At 39.1% G+C, this 16,349-nt stretch overlaps 1 protein-coding gene across 1 annotated transcript in view; it reads left to right on the forward strand.

Annotated features, from left to right (window-relative positions):
* LOC128654327 (solute carrier family 26 member 10-like) overlaps positions 1-8,161 on the forward strand; it is a 255,285-nt gene extending 247,124 nt beyond the window's left edge. The window contains exons 17-18 of the mRNA XM_053708202.1: positions 5,226-5,332; positions 6,852-8,161. Of these exons, the coding sequence (XP_053564177.1) occupies positions 5,226-5,332; positions 6,852-6,890 (146 nt within the window). The 3' untranslated portion in view covers positions 6,891-8,161. The remainder of the gene's footprint in view (positions 1-5,225; positions 5,333-6,851) is intronic.
* Positions 8,162-16,349: the final 8,188 nt, after the last annotated feature.

Here is a 16,349-nt window from a genome sequence, read left to right on the forward strand (position 1 = left end):
CTATATTAACTATATTAACCCTAATATAATTAGGGTTAATATAGTTAATATAGCTGGCGGTGGTGTAGGGGTATTAGATTAGGGGTTAATGTATTTAATACAGCTGGCGGAGGTATAGGGGGATTAGATTAGGGGTTAATTAATTTAATATAGCTAGCGGCGGTATAGGGGGATTAAATTAGGGGTTAATGTAATTAATATAGCTGGCGGCGGTATAGGGGGATTAAATTAGGGGTTAATGTAATTAATATAGCTGGCGGCGGTATAGGGGGATTAAATTAGGGGTTAATGTAATTAATATAGCTGGCGGCGGTATAGGGGGATTAAATTAGGGGTTAATGTAATTAATATAGCTGGCGGCGGTATAGGGGGATTCAATTAGGGGTTAATGTAATTAATATAGCTGGCGGCGGTATAGGGGGATTAAATTAGGGGTTAATGTAATTAATATAGCTGGCGGCAGTTTAGGGAGATTAAATTAGGGGTTAATAATTTTAATATAGCTGGCGGCGGGGTAGGAGCTCACATTGGGGGTAGGTAATATAGATTGCGGCGGTGTAAGGGGCTCACATTAGGGGGCTAGGTAATGTAGATGGCGGCGGTGTAAGGGGCTCACATTAGGGGGTAGGTAATGTAGATGGCGGCGGTGTAAGAGGCTCACATTAGGGGGTATGTAATGTAGCTGGTGGCGGTGTAAGGGGCTCACATTAGGGGGTAGGTAATGTAGCTGGCGGCGGTGTAAGGGGCTCACATTAGGGGGTAGGTAATGTAGCTGGCGGCGGTGTAAGGGGCTCACATTAGGGGGTAGGTAATGTAGATTGTGGCGGTGTAAGGGGCTCACATTAGGGGGTATGTAATGTAGCTGGCGATGGTTTAGGGGGATCACATTAGGGGGTTATACTTTTAATGTAGGTGGCGGCGGGGTCCAGGAGCGGCGGTTTAGGGGTTAAATATTTTATTAGGGATTGCGGCGGGGGATCGCGGTTGACAGGTAGATAGACATTGCGCATGCGTTAGGTGTTAGGTTTTATTTGGCAGGTAGTTTAGGGAGTTACGGGGCTCCAATAGACAGCAGCATTTTGTGGCGAGGTGAAAATGGAGTATGATTTCTCCATTTTCGCCACGTAAGTCCTTACACTGTATATTGGATACCAAACTGCGCGGGTTTGGTATACCTGCCTATGGGCCAAAAAACTACGTCCGAAGGCAGAAATATACGAGCGTAACTTCTAGGTCATATAGGATACCAAACCCGCGCAAATTTTGGCGTCGCCGGCTTTTCCGGGCGACGCTGTATATCGGATCAGGCCCTTGGTATTTCTAAACTAAGGACAAAATTTAGAAACTATTTAGCATCAGTGTTTTTTGGTGGTTTTAGATGTGTAACAGATTTTGAGGGTCAAAGTTAGAACAAGTGTGGGGTTTTTTAAATTTTTTCATCATATTTTATAAAAAAGAATTATAGTAAAGTATATGATAAGATAAAAATAATGGTAACTTTAGAAAGTCCATTTAATGGCAAGAAAAACGGTATATAATATGTGTGGGTAGAGTAGATGAGTAAGAGGATAATTACAGCAAAACACAAACACCGCAGAAATGTAAAAACAGCCCTGGTCCTTAGCGGTAAGAACATTGAAAAATGGTCTGGTCACTAAGGGGTTATTATGTTCTGAATGGTCGATTTTACCTGCTGAAGTGTATATAACTGTTTGCAAATATCATTCACCTTTATTTTTTATTTTGAAATAGCTACTTTTGTTTGTTGTATCCCCATCTATACTAAATAATATTAGTAAAAAACATTTCCCTGTAGCTATGTAAAGAGAAGACAATTGCACTGATTAATCTCCCTGTGGTGGGTATGGGGGAGCAAGATGGAGAATTTGTATGTGAAATTGCTGCTTGAACTCATTCAACCCCTAACATAAATATAATTAGCAGGTAGGTATTTTTGCAGGCTCAGCTCAATGTTACGGGCATGGCCTAGGACCTAGATGACGGTTTTAAAGAAAATAACGCTATTTCAAATACAGAAATAAGCATGAAGGAACAATTTGCCATACATTTAATACTCTGCAGTAGGTATAGCAAGTCTTTTGAAACACATTAAGGGTAAACATATTTTATAGTATAATGTCCCTTTAAGGGCAGATGTTTAGGGGCTGTGAAAGAGTGGTTATATGAAGGTTCTGCTGGAGGTGACAAGCATGCCCATATCTTTATTTAGCACCCACCATTATGCAAATTATTCAGTATGCGTTTTTTGCAGTGCAGACTGGGCAGCATGAATTTTCCAGTGCAAGTTGCAGCATTGCCTCATCTGTTAGTACCTCTGTAGCAGCATGCATTCATTGGTACAGACTCTGCTTGTTAGTACCTCTGTAGCAGCATGCATTCATTGGTACAGACACTGCTTGTTAGTACCTCTGTAGCAGCATGCATTCATTGGTACAGACACTGCTTGTTAGTACCTCTGTAGCAGCATGCATTCATTGGTACAGACACTGCTTGTTAGTACCTCTGTAGCAGCATGCATTCATTGGTACAGACACTGCTTGTTAGTACCTCTGTAGCAGCATGCATTCATTGGTACAGACACTGCTTGTTAGTACCTCTGTAGCAGCATGCATTCATTGGTACAGACACTGCTTGTTAGTACCTCTGTAGCAGCATGCATTCATTGGTACAGACACTGCTTGTTAGTACCTCTGTAGCAGCATGCATTCATTGGTACAGACACTGCTTGTTAGTACCTCTGTAGCAGCATGCATTCATTGGTACAGACACTGCTTGTTAGTACCTCTGTAGCAGCATGCATTCATTGGTACAGACACTGCTTGTTAGTACCTCTGTAGCAGCATGCATTCATTGGTACAGACACTGCTTGTTAGTACCTCTGTAGCAGCATGCATTCATTGGTACAGACACTGCTTGTTAGTACCTCTGTAGCAGCATGCATTCATTGGTACAGACACTGCTTGTTAGTACCTCTGTAGCAGCATGCATTCATTGGTACAGACACTGCTTGTTAGAACCTCTGTAGCAGCATGCATTCATTGGTACAGGCTCTGCTTGTTAGAACCTCTGTAGCAGCATGCATTCATTGGTACAGACACTGCTTGTTAGTACCTCTGTAGCAGCATGCATTCATTGGTACAGACACTGCTTGTTAGTACCTCTGTAGCAGCATGCATTCATTGGTACAGACACTGCTTGTTAGTACCTCTGTAGCAGCATGCATTCATTGGTACAGACTCTGCTTGTTAGAACCTCTGTAGCAGCATGCATTCATTGGTACAGACACTGCTTGTTAGTACCTCTGTAGCAGCATGCATTCATTGGTACAGACACTGCTTGTTAGTACCTCTGTAGCAGCATGCATTCATTGGTACAGACACTGCTTGTTAGTACCTCTGTAGCAGCATGCATTCATTGGTACAGACACTGCTTAAAGTAGATTTGCCCTGTTGGTGTAGAGCTGTGGCAGCCAGACCACCTGCTGCTCTGCCCTGCAAGTAGCAACATATCTAAGAGCAGCAGGAAAAAGGCAGCCTATATTGTTTCTAGTTGTGCAGTGACATAAGGGTGCCACAGGTGTTGTGCATCTATCTACTGTATTTTGCTGTATACATGTAAAATAAGAGTGCGTGAGGCATGTTTTTGTGTAATAACCCCGACCCCCCCCCCCCCCCCCCACATTGCAGGTCCGGGATTGCCTAGTCACTAGCGGGCGTCACTCCCAAGCCTTCAATGGTAGTGATTGCCACAAACATGGTGATGTCACAAAGGGATGGGGTTAGTATAGCTAGATGGGTGGAAGTCATTCAAACCCCTCCATCTCAGCTCCCTTGAAGGGATAGTCTAGTCAAAAATAAATTTTTATGATCCAGATATAGCATGCAATTTTAAGCTACTTTCTAATTTACTCCAATTATCAATTTTTCTTTGTTCTATTGGTATCTTTATTTAAAAAACCTGGAAAGTAAGTCTAGGAGCCAGCCCATTTTTGGTTCAGCACCTGGGTAGCGCTTGCTGATTGGATGGCTGCATTTAGACACCAATCAGCAAGCGCTATCCAGGTGCTGAACCAAAAAGGTGCCGGCTTCTAAGCTTACATTCCAGCTTTTAAAATATAGATATCAAGAGAACGAAGAAAAATTGATAATAGGAGTAAATTAGAAAGTTTCTTAAAATTGCATGCTCTATCTGAATCATGAAAGTTTAATTTTGACTATACTATCCCTTTAATAGTTATTAATGGCTATTTTCAATTTTATTTGCTAAAGTATAAAAAAAATTTCATGAATTCTCACTTACAATGAAATGTAATTATAATAATGGTATATTCTAAATTTGCTGGGCCTGCTGACAATTGCTGGGTACAACTACTTTAGAATGGTTACTAATCACTGTTTATCCTGTCCCTGCAGTTCTTTAAGCCCTGAGTCATAAGGTTTTTTGGTGGTGGCAGTGAATGTTCACATTTGGGGAAGTAGGTAGGATGTTGGGGATTAATGTGGATTGGCTCTTATGCCCTGTTAAGGATTTGGGATGCTGTAGCTGGAGATCCTGTGCGGTTAACCCCTTTATGCCCGCACTCTCCCTGTTGTCACAGCTTAGCAAGTAGCTCTGCTTGTGGCAAGCTGGTAGCAGAGGTAGATATTTGTGAACATTAATGTTTGGGGTGGTGTAGGTAAGATTTGGGGGTTAATGTGGGTGGCTCGTAGACCCTGGTAAGGAATTGGGATGCTGTAGCTGGAGACCCTGTGCTTTTAACCCTTTCATGCCTGCATTCTCCCCAATGTCACAGCTGGACAAGTAGTTCTGTGTGTGGCAAATTGGAGGCAGAGGCTGGCGTTTAGCCCTGCCTATAATAAATAGACTGTTAAGTTTAGTTAACCCTGTGTTGTATACTACTGATACTGGTGATATTGAATAGGGGTTTGGTAGTTATAAACTCCTTGTTACCCTTGTCCCCTTAGAGCCTTATGGGCAGAAGTGGTATTGGTGTAGTGGTAGACCCCTGTCCGTGACAGATCTGTTCAACCAATAATGCAATTAGAGCATTTTATTACAATCATTGCCCTGTCATTATGTTTGCGGAATGGTTAAAGATGATTTATTTAAAATTATTTTGAAGAGAAAATATCAAGAAACATAGATTGAAGATTAACAATGACTCATTTTTTAGCTTACATGTCAATATTTTTACCACTTTCCAGAGAAAGTATTAAGTACACTGATATGCAGTGGGATCATGGATCATCTATGTGAGCAGCAGATGTTTGTGACAGTGCACGATGCAGCAAGTTACGCTGAACAAAACATGGTATGAAGCCTTCTCCCTATTAGGTAATACGCCAGTGCTAACTCATCTGCAATACATGTTCTAAAAGGCTGACATTTAATGGATTAGTAGTATATAAAATGTTTTGAAATTGCTCTGGCATCCATCACTATAATTAAGGTAATAGTTAATCATTTCAGTTTTAAAATGTCATTACTAATATTTAAAATATTCTGAAAAGTACAGTTGCGCAAGAACTCTACATAATAATACTTCATACACTGAGATCAAATAAAAAACAAACACAGAACTAAGGAGCACATTCAACAGACATTTATAGGTTTATAGAATATGTACTTAAAAGGAGTGCAAGAAAATGATTTAATGTGCTAGAGCATTTTATTACACATGGTTAAAGTCCACTCCAGAATAGCATTGCTAGCTGGACACCTCTATTTAGCAAATAACAAAAAGGCATATGTGTGTAGCCACTAATCACCAGCTAGCTCCCAGTAGTGCACTGCTGCTGCTGAGCCTACCTATGTATGCTTTTTATCGTAGGATACCAAGAGGATGAAGTAAAATTGAAAATAGAAGTAACTTGAAACGTATATTAAAATTGCATTCTCTAGCATAATGTTGACTTTCATGCCCCTTTAATAGGGCATTGTACTGTAGCATTCATTCTCCTTTAATATGTTCCTAATGCTCAATTTATGTTGCTTTTAGAAATAGCTGCTTGCTTCTGTTGAAATTGCCACCTATATTGAAAATGTAATTATTGCAGTATTACTGGCTATAGAAAAGTTATGTACAAATAAAGGCAGCAGCAGAAATCAGCATCCCAGTAGCTAGTAGAGGTATGTGAAAGAGATATCAGCCCATATGAGCAAATACTTTGAAAACAATTAACGCTTATTGGCTGCTTGCTAGAGTACATTGTCCCTTTAAAACAATATATGGCAGGATGCATTTTGACCTATGTGAACTAGGCATCTGCAGCAAGATCTAAAGGGGTCAGGTGACAAATTCTAAGGGGTATTTTATTGCAAGATGCCTTACCACTCTCCAACTGTTTTATTTATTGTATAACCAGTCAAAGATCCTTGGGTTTCTGGTGGGGGTGCAAGATCTCTCATTGTAAGAGATATGAGGTGGGATTGTAGGGCAGCAAATTTACCTATCAGCAGATTTACCTATGCCTAGGGCAGCAAACAAATTAAATAAACTGTTGATATCTGGGAGAATAATATATTTTTGTGTGGGTTTTTTTTTAATGTCAAATTGTAATGCTAAATATAACACCCATACATAAGTGCCTTACAACTAATCTAGACGTCTTTTTACCCAAAAAAAAAATAATTTTCTTGTTTTCCTCACCACCTTCCTTAAACACCCTAAAACCCCTTTTTTTTTTTTTTGACGCCTTAATTTGGGCCATGAAATGCCAGCAATATTTCCTGCATGTGTCAGAGTACCATAGCCCAGAGGAATCTGTGGCTGTTTCCCCCCCCCCCCCTCTGAATTTATTGTTGACTGAAATTCTTTTTTCTCTATACAGGATGGCTTTGGTATGAGAAGTTCTGTGGTGTGGGTGTAAGAACAATATGCGCCATTCAGCAGATGAGCTGAAGTAAGATTTTACACTAGAAAACAAGTGGGACTGTCAAGTGAGGAACAAATAGCTCCTGTGTACCGATGGAGTTAAAGACTCTAGGATGTTTGCCTATTCTGAAGAGATATATGTGATGTAATAAATTGAAACTGGTTACTGCAAACTCATTAAGTCATATTTGCATAAGAAAAGATTACACCCTTGAGCGAAGGCAAATCTTACACAACTATTAAAGGGAGATTACAGGGTAATTTCTTCTTTATTTCAAGTAGAGGAGAACATTTTAAAATATATTATTTTTTTGTTGTTTTTTTATAATGGCTATTCCACTTTTGAATAAACTAATGGTTTCTTGTTATACTTGCAGAGGTGCGTCCCTCTCCACCAATAAAGCTATGGGATTTGTGCTTATTAGCCAATGAGGATGAGTAGGAAGTATAACTAAATACTGCAGTATTAGTTTAAAAAAAAAAGGACACAAAAAAGTAAATGTTTGTGCATTGCTAAAGATCTGCATGCCAAATTGTTTCAAATCATTTTTAACTGTCATTTAAAAAAAAAAAAAAAGTGTGTTTTGAAAGCCTAGGACAAAACTCTTGAAAAGCATCTTGAATATGTTATATTATGTTGGGACCATTTAGGGACAGCTATAAAACAGCACCTACACATATCAACCAATCATTGTGCAGCATCTAGGAGTGTCAGGGATATGCATTCAGATGAAAATGCTACAATGTTCAGTGTTAAATTATTGGAAAAGCAGGCAAAATAGATAATGAAAGTACATTGCATAATTAAACATTTTAAGAGGACTGATATTTTGATTTTAATATTGATTTAAATTTCAACAGGTTAAAACTATTTATTGACATGTTTGAATACTGCTATTTTATCTGCATGATATCATGTGTTTATTTTGATTACAATGTCCCACACATATGCACCCTATCATTGTCCTGTAACACAAATGACATTTTGCTTGTATGTCATGGCAGGCTGATTATATCAGATAGGTATGTGCTTTTTATTGCTCATGTATGTAAATAATAATTTGCTTGAATGGATGCAAAATATTTTTGTTTCAATGTTCGAAATCAAAACTAATTACCTGCTACAAAGATGAAGTTATAATTGCAAAATACTCCACTTATAGTTACCAATAATGTATACACAATAAATGTGATTAATTGTGATTTTATAAAAACCTTATTATTATTGCTAATAAATGAATAAATAAATAAATATTTTTAAATGTGTATGAATTTTAATGCATTTTTGCACTTTATTTCAAAACTATCGGCTAGATTACGAGTTTTGCAGGAAGCTGAAAAAGCAGTGTTAGGTTCTAACGTTGCTTTTTCACGCCCGCTGCTATTGCGAGTCTTGCAGGTTTAGGGGCACCACACACTTTTTTGGCCTTACCGCAAACCAACTTACGCAAATTGTGTATAGTCTTTTTTCAATGGGACTTCCATAGCGCTGATATTACAAGTTTGTCCTGGGAGGCCAAAAAGTGAGTGGTACACCCTATCCCGTCAAGATTCCTAACGCATTTTAAAGTCAGTAGTTATAAGTTTTATGGTACAAAGCTGTAGCATAAAACTCATAACTAAAGTGCTAAAAAGTACACTAACACCCATAAACTACCTATTAACCCCTAAACCAAGGCCCTCCCGCATCGCAAACACTATAATAAAAATATTAACCCCTAATCTGCCGCTCCGGACATCGCCGCCACTAGAATAAACATATTAACCCCTAAACCGCCGCCCTCCCGCCTCGCAAACACTAGTTAAATATTATTAACCCCTAATCTGCCGCCCCTAACATCGCCGCCACCTACCTACATTTATTAACCCCTAATCTGCCGCCCCCAACGTCGCCGCCACTATACTATATTTTTTTTTTAAAATAATTTTTTTATTGAAGTTTAACATATAGATTAACAAACAAGCCTCACCCTGGGCCCAAACATACATCAGAGTAAATAATCCATTGTCTATACATTGGCATTAATAGATAGAGATAAATAAGATATACCTGTAATAATACAATTACATATCCAAAGCGTATTCTGAGGTTAGACAATAAGTTTAGGCGAGGTGGAATATAACTTCATTTTATGTTATAATATGTGTGAATGATCTCCACAGAACTATAGAGAGAAACAATATAGTATCAGAATTAGAGAAAACGGGCTGTGGAGAGTAAGCTTATGCGTCAGCCTCTTTTGGTCTGAGTTATACAGAGGGGGGGGGGGATATTCAGCGGGTAAGCACCGCTACAAATATAGGAGAGGGGGGGGGGGAGGGGCCTTATATATGTATGCAAAATTTTAAATATATGCTGGGAGCTCAAAAATGACTTAATAGAAGGGTCTCGGGACTAACCATAGGCAGACTGTATATGAGCCTGTCCATCTGTTATTCAATAAAGACTCTTTGAGCTTCGTATTGATAGGTCTATGCCCAATTTCCTAGGTACTTAGGTAGTACTGAAATATCTCTGCATTATTACCCTTCACATGGTCTCTGCTAAACTGTGGGAGGTTAAAGTATGAGACTCAGAGCATTAAGTGTTAGGCTTAAGCAGCAGCTTCAGCTAATATAGTTATCTGCGTTTCACATAAGTTAATAATATCATATTTTACATATAAGGACACTTTACATTAATAGTTAAGCATATATGTAGTAAGTCAGTACAAATGTAAGTATTTAAGTATATATTCTAGTTTAACATTGACTAGAGTGTAAATCTGCAGATGTACAACCAACTAGAACTGACATCTTAAGACAAGCTGAAAACAAGAAGTGTTAAAATTGGTTCATAATGGTAAGGTAGCTTGCTTTGCCATATTGACTATATATGAGACGACTAGGGTATCTATAGTTAGAGGAGTAAGTAGCAGGTCATTGAGAGTAGATAAAACAAATAGCTGGTGTAAGAACGGTTCATGCATGCAGTATAGGAATTATCAACCGACACTACGTGGCATGTGCTTGATTTTTATTCCTGGGAAGTGAAACAGCTGTCAGCTACTGTATATACATCTCAGCTAAAATGATTAATTTATCTGACATGCCGAGCCATGACTTCCCAGTTATCACGGCCCGACAGTATCTATTAGACTATATATTGAGAGTATAGCAATAAATAGACGCTGTATCTGTTTGCGTGCAAGTTAGCTCCAGTGTAATTGCCATAGTACTGACCCTATAAAATTAGATCTAAAATGATTCTAGCTAAAACATATAGTATCTTAAGAGCAAGCACGGGTTATTAGTTTCTAATGGGCGATGAGGCTAGAGATAACAGGAAGAGTTAATATTAGTTGCCAGGCTATCTTCTTCCTAAATGTTCAGCGATATAAACATAAAACCCTGACAGCATAACCAAAAAAGGTGCTTAAACATGTAAAACATTGGGAGAACTGTGGATTAATAATAGTGTGCAGGAGCTGACTAAATAATTTCAATAACATAAACAGTCCAGTCACAGATGCAGGATACTAAAGTTTGTATGTCCCTTAAAAAACAGGCCTTACATAACATCTGTATAGATTCAGGTGGTTACAGATTCTAAGATTATCACTTTAGCAGTAGGCCCTCATCATGAATCTTAAAGGAACCAGTCATATGGCCAGGTAGAACACTAATGTGTCATACAGCAAGAATATTATAGTCCCAGAAACATATTGTGGAATTTCAAAAAGCATTGAGTACAAAACATTTTAGTAAACAAACAGTGAATAAACCATCTGATAGTACAAATAGTTATCACAGCATTTAACTAGGGACATTAGTTTACTGCTAAAATTTGTGCTATTACCTGTTTTAGTATAGATAGTGCAAATAATAAAATTTCAAATTATATAAATGTGCTGAAAATATTAGCACCCAATGTCACATTATGTTTAACAAGCATGTATTAGCTAATAACATTTTCAATGGATAACCCTAAGTATTACACAAACTATATCCTAAGGCAGGAGACAGGTAACAAGATGAGGTAAGTACTGATTAGAAGCTAAGACAGTAGGGGTAATTATCCTTCTTTAGAGTATAGAGTGCATATGACAAGTTTAAGTGAAAGAATAGTCATATCAATATCGGTGCAGGATCTAGTCCCCACACCAAGGGTCAGAGTCCAAGCCCTGTGGAGTAAGATCCGGGAGCTGAAGTTTTCTCTAGGTATTGGGCTGCAGTGTTATAGGATGCCACTGTGGGTAGAAATGTCTCAGTTTGAAATTGCAGTGCGTGTGAACGAAGTATCAGATAGTTGGCATGTGGAACATAAAACATAAAGTAAATGAACGCCCATTATAACTGCTAACAGGCGTCTAAGAGTTATAAGCCCTTCTATTCTTGGCGCAAGTAATGTCGCTGGGCTGTGACTGCAACGTTAATGTGCTGTGAAGCAAGTGCCATATTTAACCTACCCCGACTCTGTTAATGTACCTGCAGTAGGGTAAACAGTTCCAGGGCCCCTTGCAGGAGGGTAGCGACCATCTCATGTTCATTCCCTCTAGGGTGCTGCCAGCAAAAGGAGACATGTTGAAATACGTAGTGCCGGCTAAGTTGCGACTGTACCTGTGGAGTGGCCTTTTCAAATCAGGGCCTGAAGTCCGTTGCCACTTTCCTCCTGACTTGCTTTTCTTTACAGTGGGTTGAGACACAGCTGGCTGCGGTTTCATATACCGCGGCTGGTTAGTACTCACTCGATCCTTCCTCTGCTGCGTGCGTGGGGCCTTACCAGTTGAGTTTAGTGCTGAAGAGCTAAGGCGCCATTTTGACTTCGTTGCACACCTCGCTCTGTCTGTAGGTGAATGTCCAGTAGTCCGCCGCTCGCAATCTCCACATGGGGGAATCAGTGATGTTTTAAACAGAGCTGGGCATGATGTGTTAGTTAGGTGGCCGAGTGTCTCAGATGCCTCTCTCTGTAGGTAGGTCCGGTTACTAGGCTTGCGCTGCGTCGCTAATGTAAATAGCCGTTGGAAACTCTCTTCTAGATCAATAAAGTGCTGGGTTATCAGTGCCTGGGTTCTCTGTTCCCAACGATCTAGCACCTCCATACCTGCTAGTCAGTAATATTCCTTGTAGATAAGTAATAAACCACAAAATGTGGGTTTTAAACAAGGCAAAACATGAATTTGATGAGGAGCTCCAAAGATATACGTCTGCTCAGACCGGCTGCTGGCTCCGCCCCCTCCACTATACTATATTTATTAACCCCTAAAGCTAAGTCTAACCCTAACAGCCCCTAACTTAAATCTAAATAAAATTACTATCATTAACTAAATTATTCCTATTTAAAACTAAATACTTACCCGTAAAATCAATCTTAAGCTAATAACTAATAGCTACATTGTATCTAGCTTAGGGTTTATTTTTATTTTACAGGCAAGTTTGTATTTATTTTAACTAGGTAGAATAGTTGCTGAATAGTTATTAACTATTTAATAACTACCTAGCTAAAATAAATACAAATTTACCTGTAAAATAAAACCTAACCTAAGTTATACTAACACCTAACACTACACTACAATTAAATAAATTACCTAAATGAAATACAATTAAATAAATCAAATACAATTAGCTAAATTACAACAAAAAAAACACTAAATTACAGAAAATAAAAAACAAATTACAAGATCTTTAAACTAATTACACCTAATCTAAGAGCCCTATCAAAATAAAAAAGCACACCCAAAATAAAAAAAACCCTAGCCTAACCTAAACTACCAATAGCCCTTAAAAGGGCCTTTTGCTGGGCATTGCCCCCAATAAATCAGCTCTTTTACCTCTAAAAAAAAATACATACAACCCCCCAACAGTAAAACCCACCACCCACACAACCAACTCCCCAAATAAAACCCTAACTAAAAAAACCTAAGCTACCCATTGCCCTGAAAAGGCGTGTCTGGGCGGCGATCCTAGCAGGTTGCAATATCCAAGGCTGGCATTGAGATCCCGCTAATCCGCCGATTATCTGCGGAATTTGACAGCATCAATAGTTTTAAAGTACATATTTGGATGTATTATTCCCAGCAGAAGAGATTGATATCTATATTTGCTGTCTGCATGACCATCCAGCCTGGATCTGGACCGTTGGGGCTCCAGTTGGCGGCCTAATTGCAGAGTCACTAACACCCCCCGATAATCCGGGTAGTGCAGCCTAGGTATGGCTGCAGATCAGGAGGAAATCTACCTACTTATTCAAGCTTACTCGCAAGAATTTGAGCTCCAGATGACTGCCAGATTTGAGAGAATTACATCCCATCTTGAGGCTACAGCAGCATTGTGCAAAGCCTTCAAGGCTAGGGAGAAAAAGGGTGACAACATTTCACTTTTTCAGAAACCACTGCTACCCTTTCCTGCCGAAAAGACCCCCGTTGGAGTCCTTAGTGATGCTACTCTGCTGAACAACAGTAGCGGATCTCCTAGTCCAAGTTCTGCCCCTGACTGTGTGGATGTGGCCAGCCCTGCAGTGAGGGAACAACAGAGTTTGCCTATCCGGGGTGAAGTTTCAGGTAGAGGGAGCATGCAAAAGGATATTTGGATCTGTGACCAGCGCATCAATGTTTTACCATGTTTCAAATGTCCCCAGGAAAATAAGCTGTTAGCTGTGGGGGTTGATCTTTATTTGGTCACTCGCATGTGTCTATTACCCCTGCGGGACGAGAGGGAGCAAAGAGTGCTTAAAGTTACTGCTAACCTGCGTCACACAGTGCAGAGGATTAACTACCTGTCAGAAGTTTGTGCCCAATGCTGTCTCCTCCCTAAATGATTTGATGGCTGGCCATGCTTCAGTGACCCATGGGAAGCTGACACTCAGACTGGTGTTGGGTAAATTGTAACTGTGCTGTTGAACTCCTGAGGGACCTTTCACAAATTCTTTGCTCATATAAATGACGATCCTGGGATCTGACATGCAACATAACAAATGGGCAATTGTTTTCAGTTAGTTGATTAAAGAATTTCACTCTTTAACAGTGTCTGGTTGGTAGTATAACTGCATTTAGTTATTTATGCATATTTAATATTCTCTGTATTGCACTTTTCTTTTTCTTTTTTTCTTTTATCTATGTACTGTTTTTTTTTGTGGGGGATTATGGACTATAAAACTCCAATGTGAGTTGCATGCAGTGGCTTTTACAGTATCATGAGACTTCAGGATCTGTCTAGCTATATTTAATGTCAACTCTTAATACCCCTATGAGACCCTTGGCAAGAGATAACAAGAGTCCTCTTTATGGTTAGTTTATATTGCCTTATGGGAATTAGTTCCATTAGTTACTAGACACTCGGTACATGAGGTTGCTATTAAGTGGATAGTATAATTATGTGTTTTGAGGCAGCCTTTGGTCCTTCATGCTAATATAAGGGAATACACAAACCTTGGCAGTATTTACTACCTATCCTGCTAATATTTAATGTACAGTAACTAGACTGCTATGGAAACAAAGTGTGTTCAGTTTGGAGCAAACCTTAACCTTAGTATACTTATCTCTTAGGTGCCTACCTATATTTTCCTTCTGTTAGTTCATTATAAGCTTATTCATATTAGTTCTCCAAATTTACTGACCCATAGTCTTTACATTTTGTGCTTTTTCTAAAGAGGTGTTATGACAATGTTATCTGATTAGCTGCTGTAATTATATAAACCCTGTATGTTATGTAAATATCTGAGTAAGGCCCAAGAGAGGCCTTTACAGGGTTAGGAGGCCAGAATAAAGACCATTTTATTTAATCCCTCATTTGTGTATCTAGGCAGCGTGAGGCCCAAGAGTGGCCTATAATATCTTAGAGGGCAAACTAAGAGGTTTATTTGTTTGCACCTTAAATATTTTCCTGGCTGTCCCCAAATTATAGGAAGATATGTATTGCTGTGTGTAAATTTAAAGGGGTTTGTGTTAGTGTAGGTATATGAACCTCCTGAGATCTGTAAGTAGTGGCCTAAGGCTTGGGTAAAAAATATGCAACCCCTTGCATTAGGTATATGTGCAACCTGAGGCCTATAGACGCCTATAATATAATATTTTGGAGGCATATTACTTTTTGTATTGTTCAAACCTCAATAAAAATATAATAAAAAAAAAATAGTATTTCCAAAAAAAAAAAGGGCATTTAGCTCTATTGCGGCCCAAAGCCCTAACCTAAAAATAAAACCCACCCAATACACCCTTAAAAAATCCAAACACTAACCCCCAAAGATCCACTTACCAGGAGAAGTCTTCATCCAAGCAGCAAGATGTCCTCAACAAAGCCGGCAGAAGTGGTCCTCCAGATGGGCAGAAGTGGTCCTCCAGATGGACAGAAGTAGTCCTCCAGATGGGCAGAAGTGGTCCTCCAGATGGGCAGAAGTCTTTATCCAGACGGCATCTTCTATCTTCATCCTTCTGACGTGGAGCGGTCCATCTTCAAGACATCCGGCGCGGAGCATCCTCTTCCAACGACGACTACCCGACAAATGAAGGTACCTTTAAGTGACGTCATCCAAGATGGCGTCCCTTAGATTTCGATTGGCTGATAGAATTCTATCAACCAATCGGAATTAAGGTTGAAAAAATCTTATTGGCTGATGCAATGTGGGGGACTGGCAGTTTATTTTGCTCATACCACGACTCCAGATGTATCTCTAATAGACATATGGGAAGCACACAAATGTGTGATAAGAGGTGAACTTATAGGCATAAAAGCATCCATAACAAAGCAAAAACGCACATACTTATCATCTCTACTAACTACTATAGAAATACTAGAACAAAGACTTAAACAATCCCCTTCTAACCATACCTTATTAACTGCTCTACAATTAGAACAAGAAAAATTAGCATCTTATTACAATAAAGAACACAAACGACAAACACTAAGACTACAACAAACGCATAACGAAAGCCGTAATAAATCGGGCAGATCCTTGGCACAATACCTTAAGCAAAAAGCACGAAAATCATACACACTACACATCAAGGATGACCAAAATAAAGAACACCACTTCTCCAAAGCCATATCAAACAAACGTTTTCAGACATTACTATCAAAAACTTTATCATTTGAATAACCAAACCAATCTAACACCACTAGAACAAGAAACAAAAATCACTGCAATAAACACATATTTATCCTCCCTCCATCTCCCTCAAATCTCCCAAAAAGAACAATTAGAGGAACCCATAACCACAGAAGAAATCAAATTAGCCATCAGAGATCTCTCAACAGGCAAGGCTACGGGTCCTGATGGATTTGGCAATAGATACTAAAAATTTTTTCATGAGGAACTAGTACCCCACCTCACTAATTTTATTAATTATATAGACGAATCCAAATCTTTGACCCCTATATCATTAGAAGCCCATATAATACTTCTACCAAAGCCACATAAATCACTGGAACACCCATCACATTTTAGACACATATCCCTCCTAAACTCAGATGTTAAAAT

The sequence above is a fragment of the Bombina bombina genome, chromosome 3 (assembly GCF_027579735.1).
Source record: "Bombina bombina isolate aBomBom1 chromosome 3, aBomBom1.pri, whole genome shotgun sequence".
Lineage (NCBI taxonomy): Eukaryota > Metazoa > Chordata > Amphibia > Anura > Bombinatoridae > Bombina > Bombina bombina.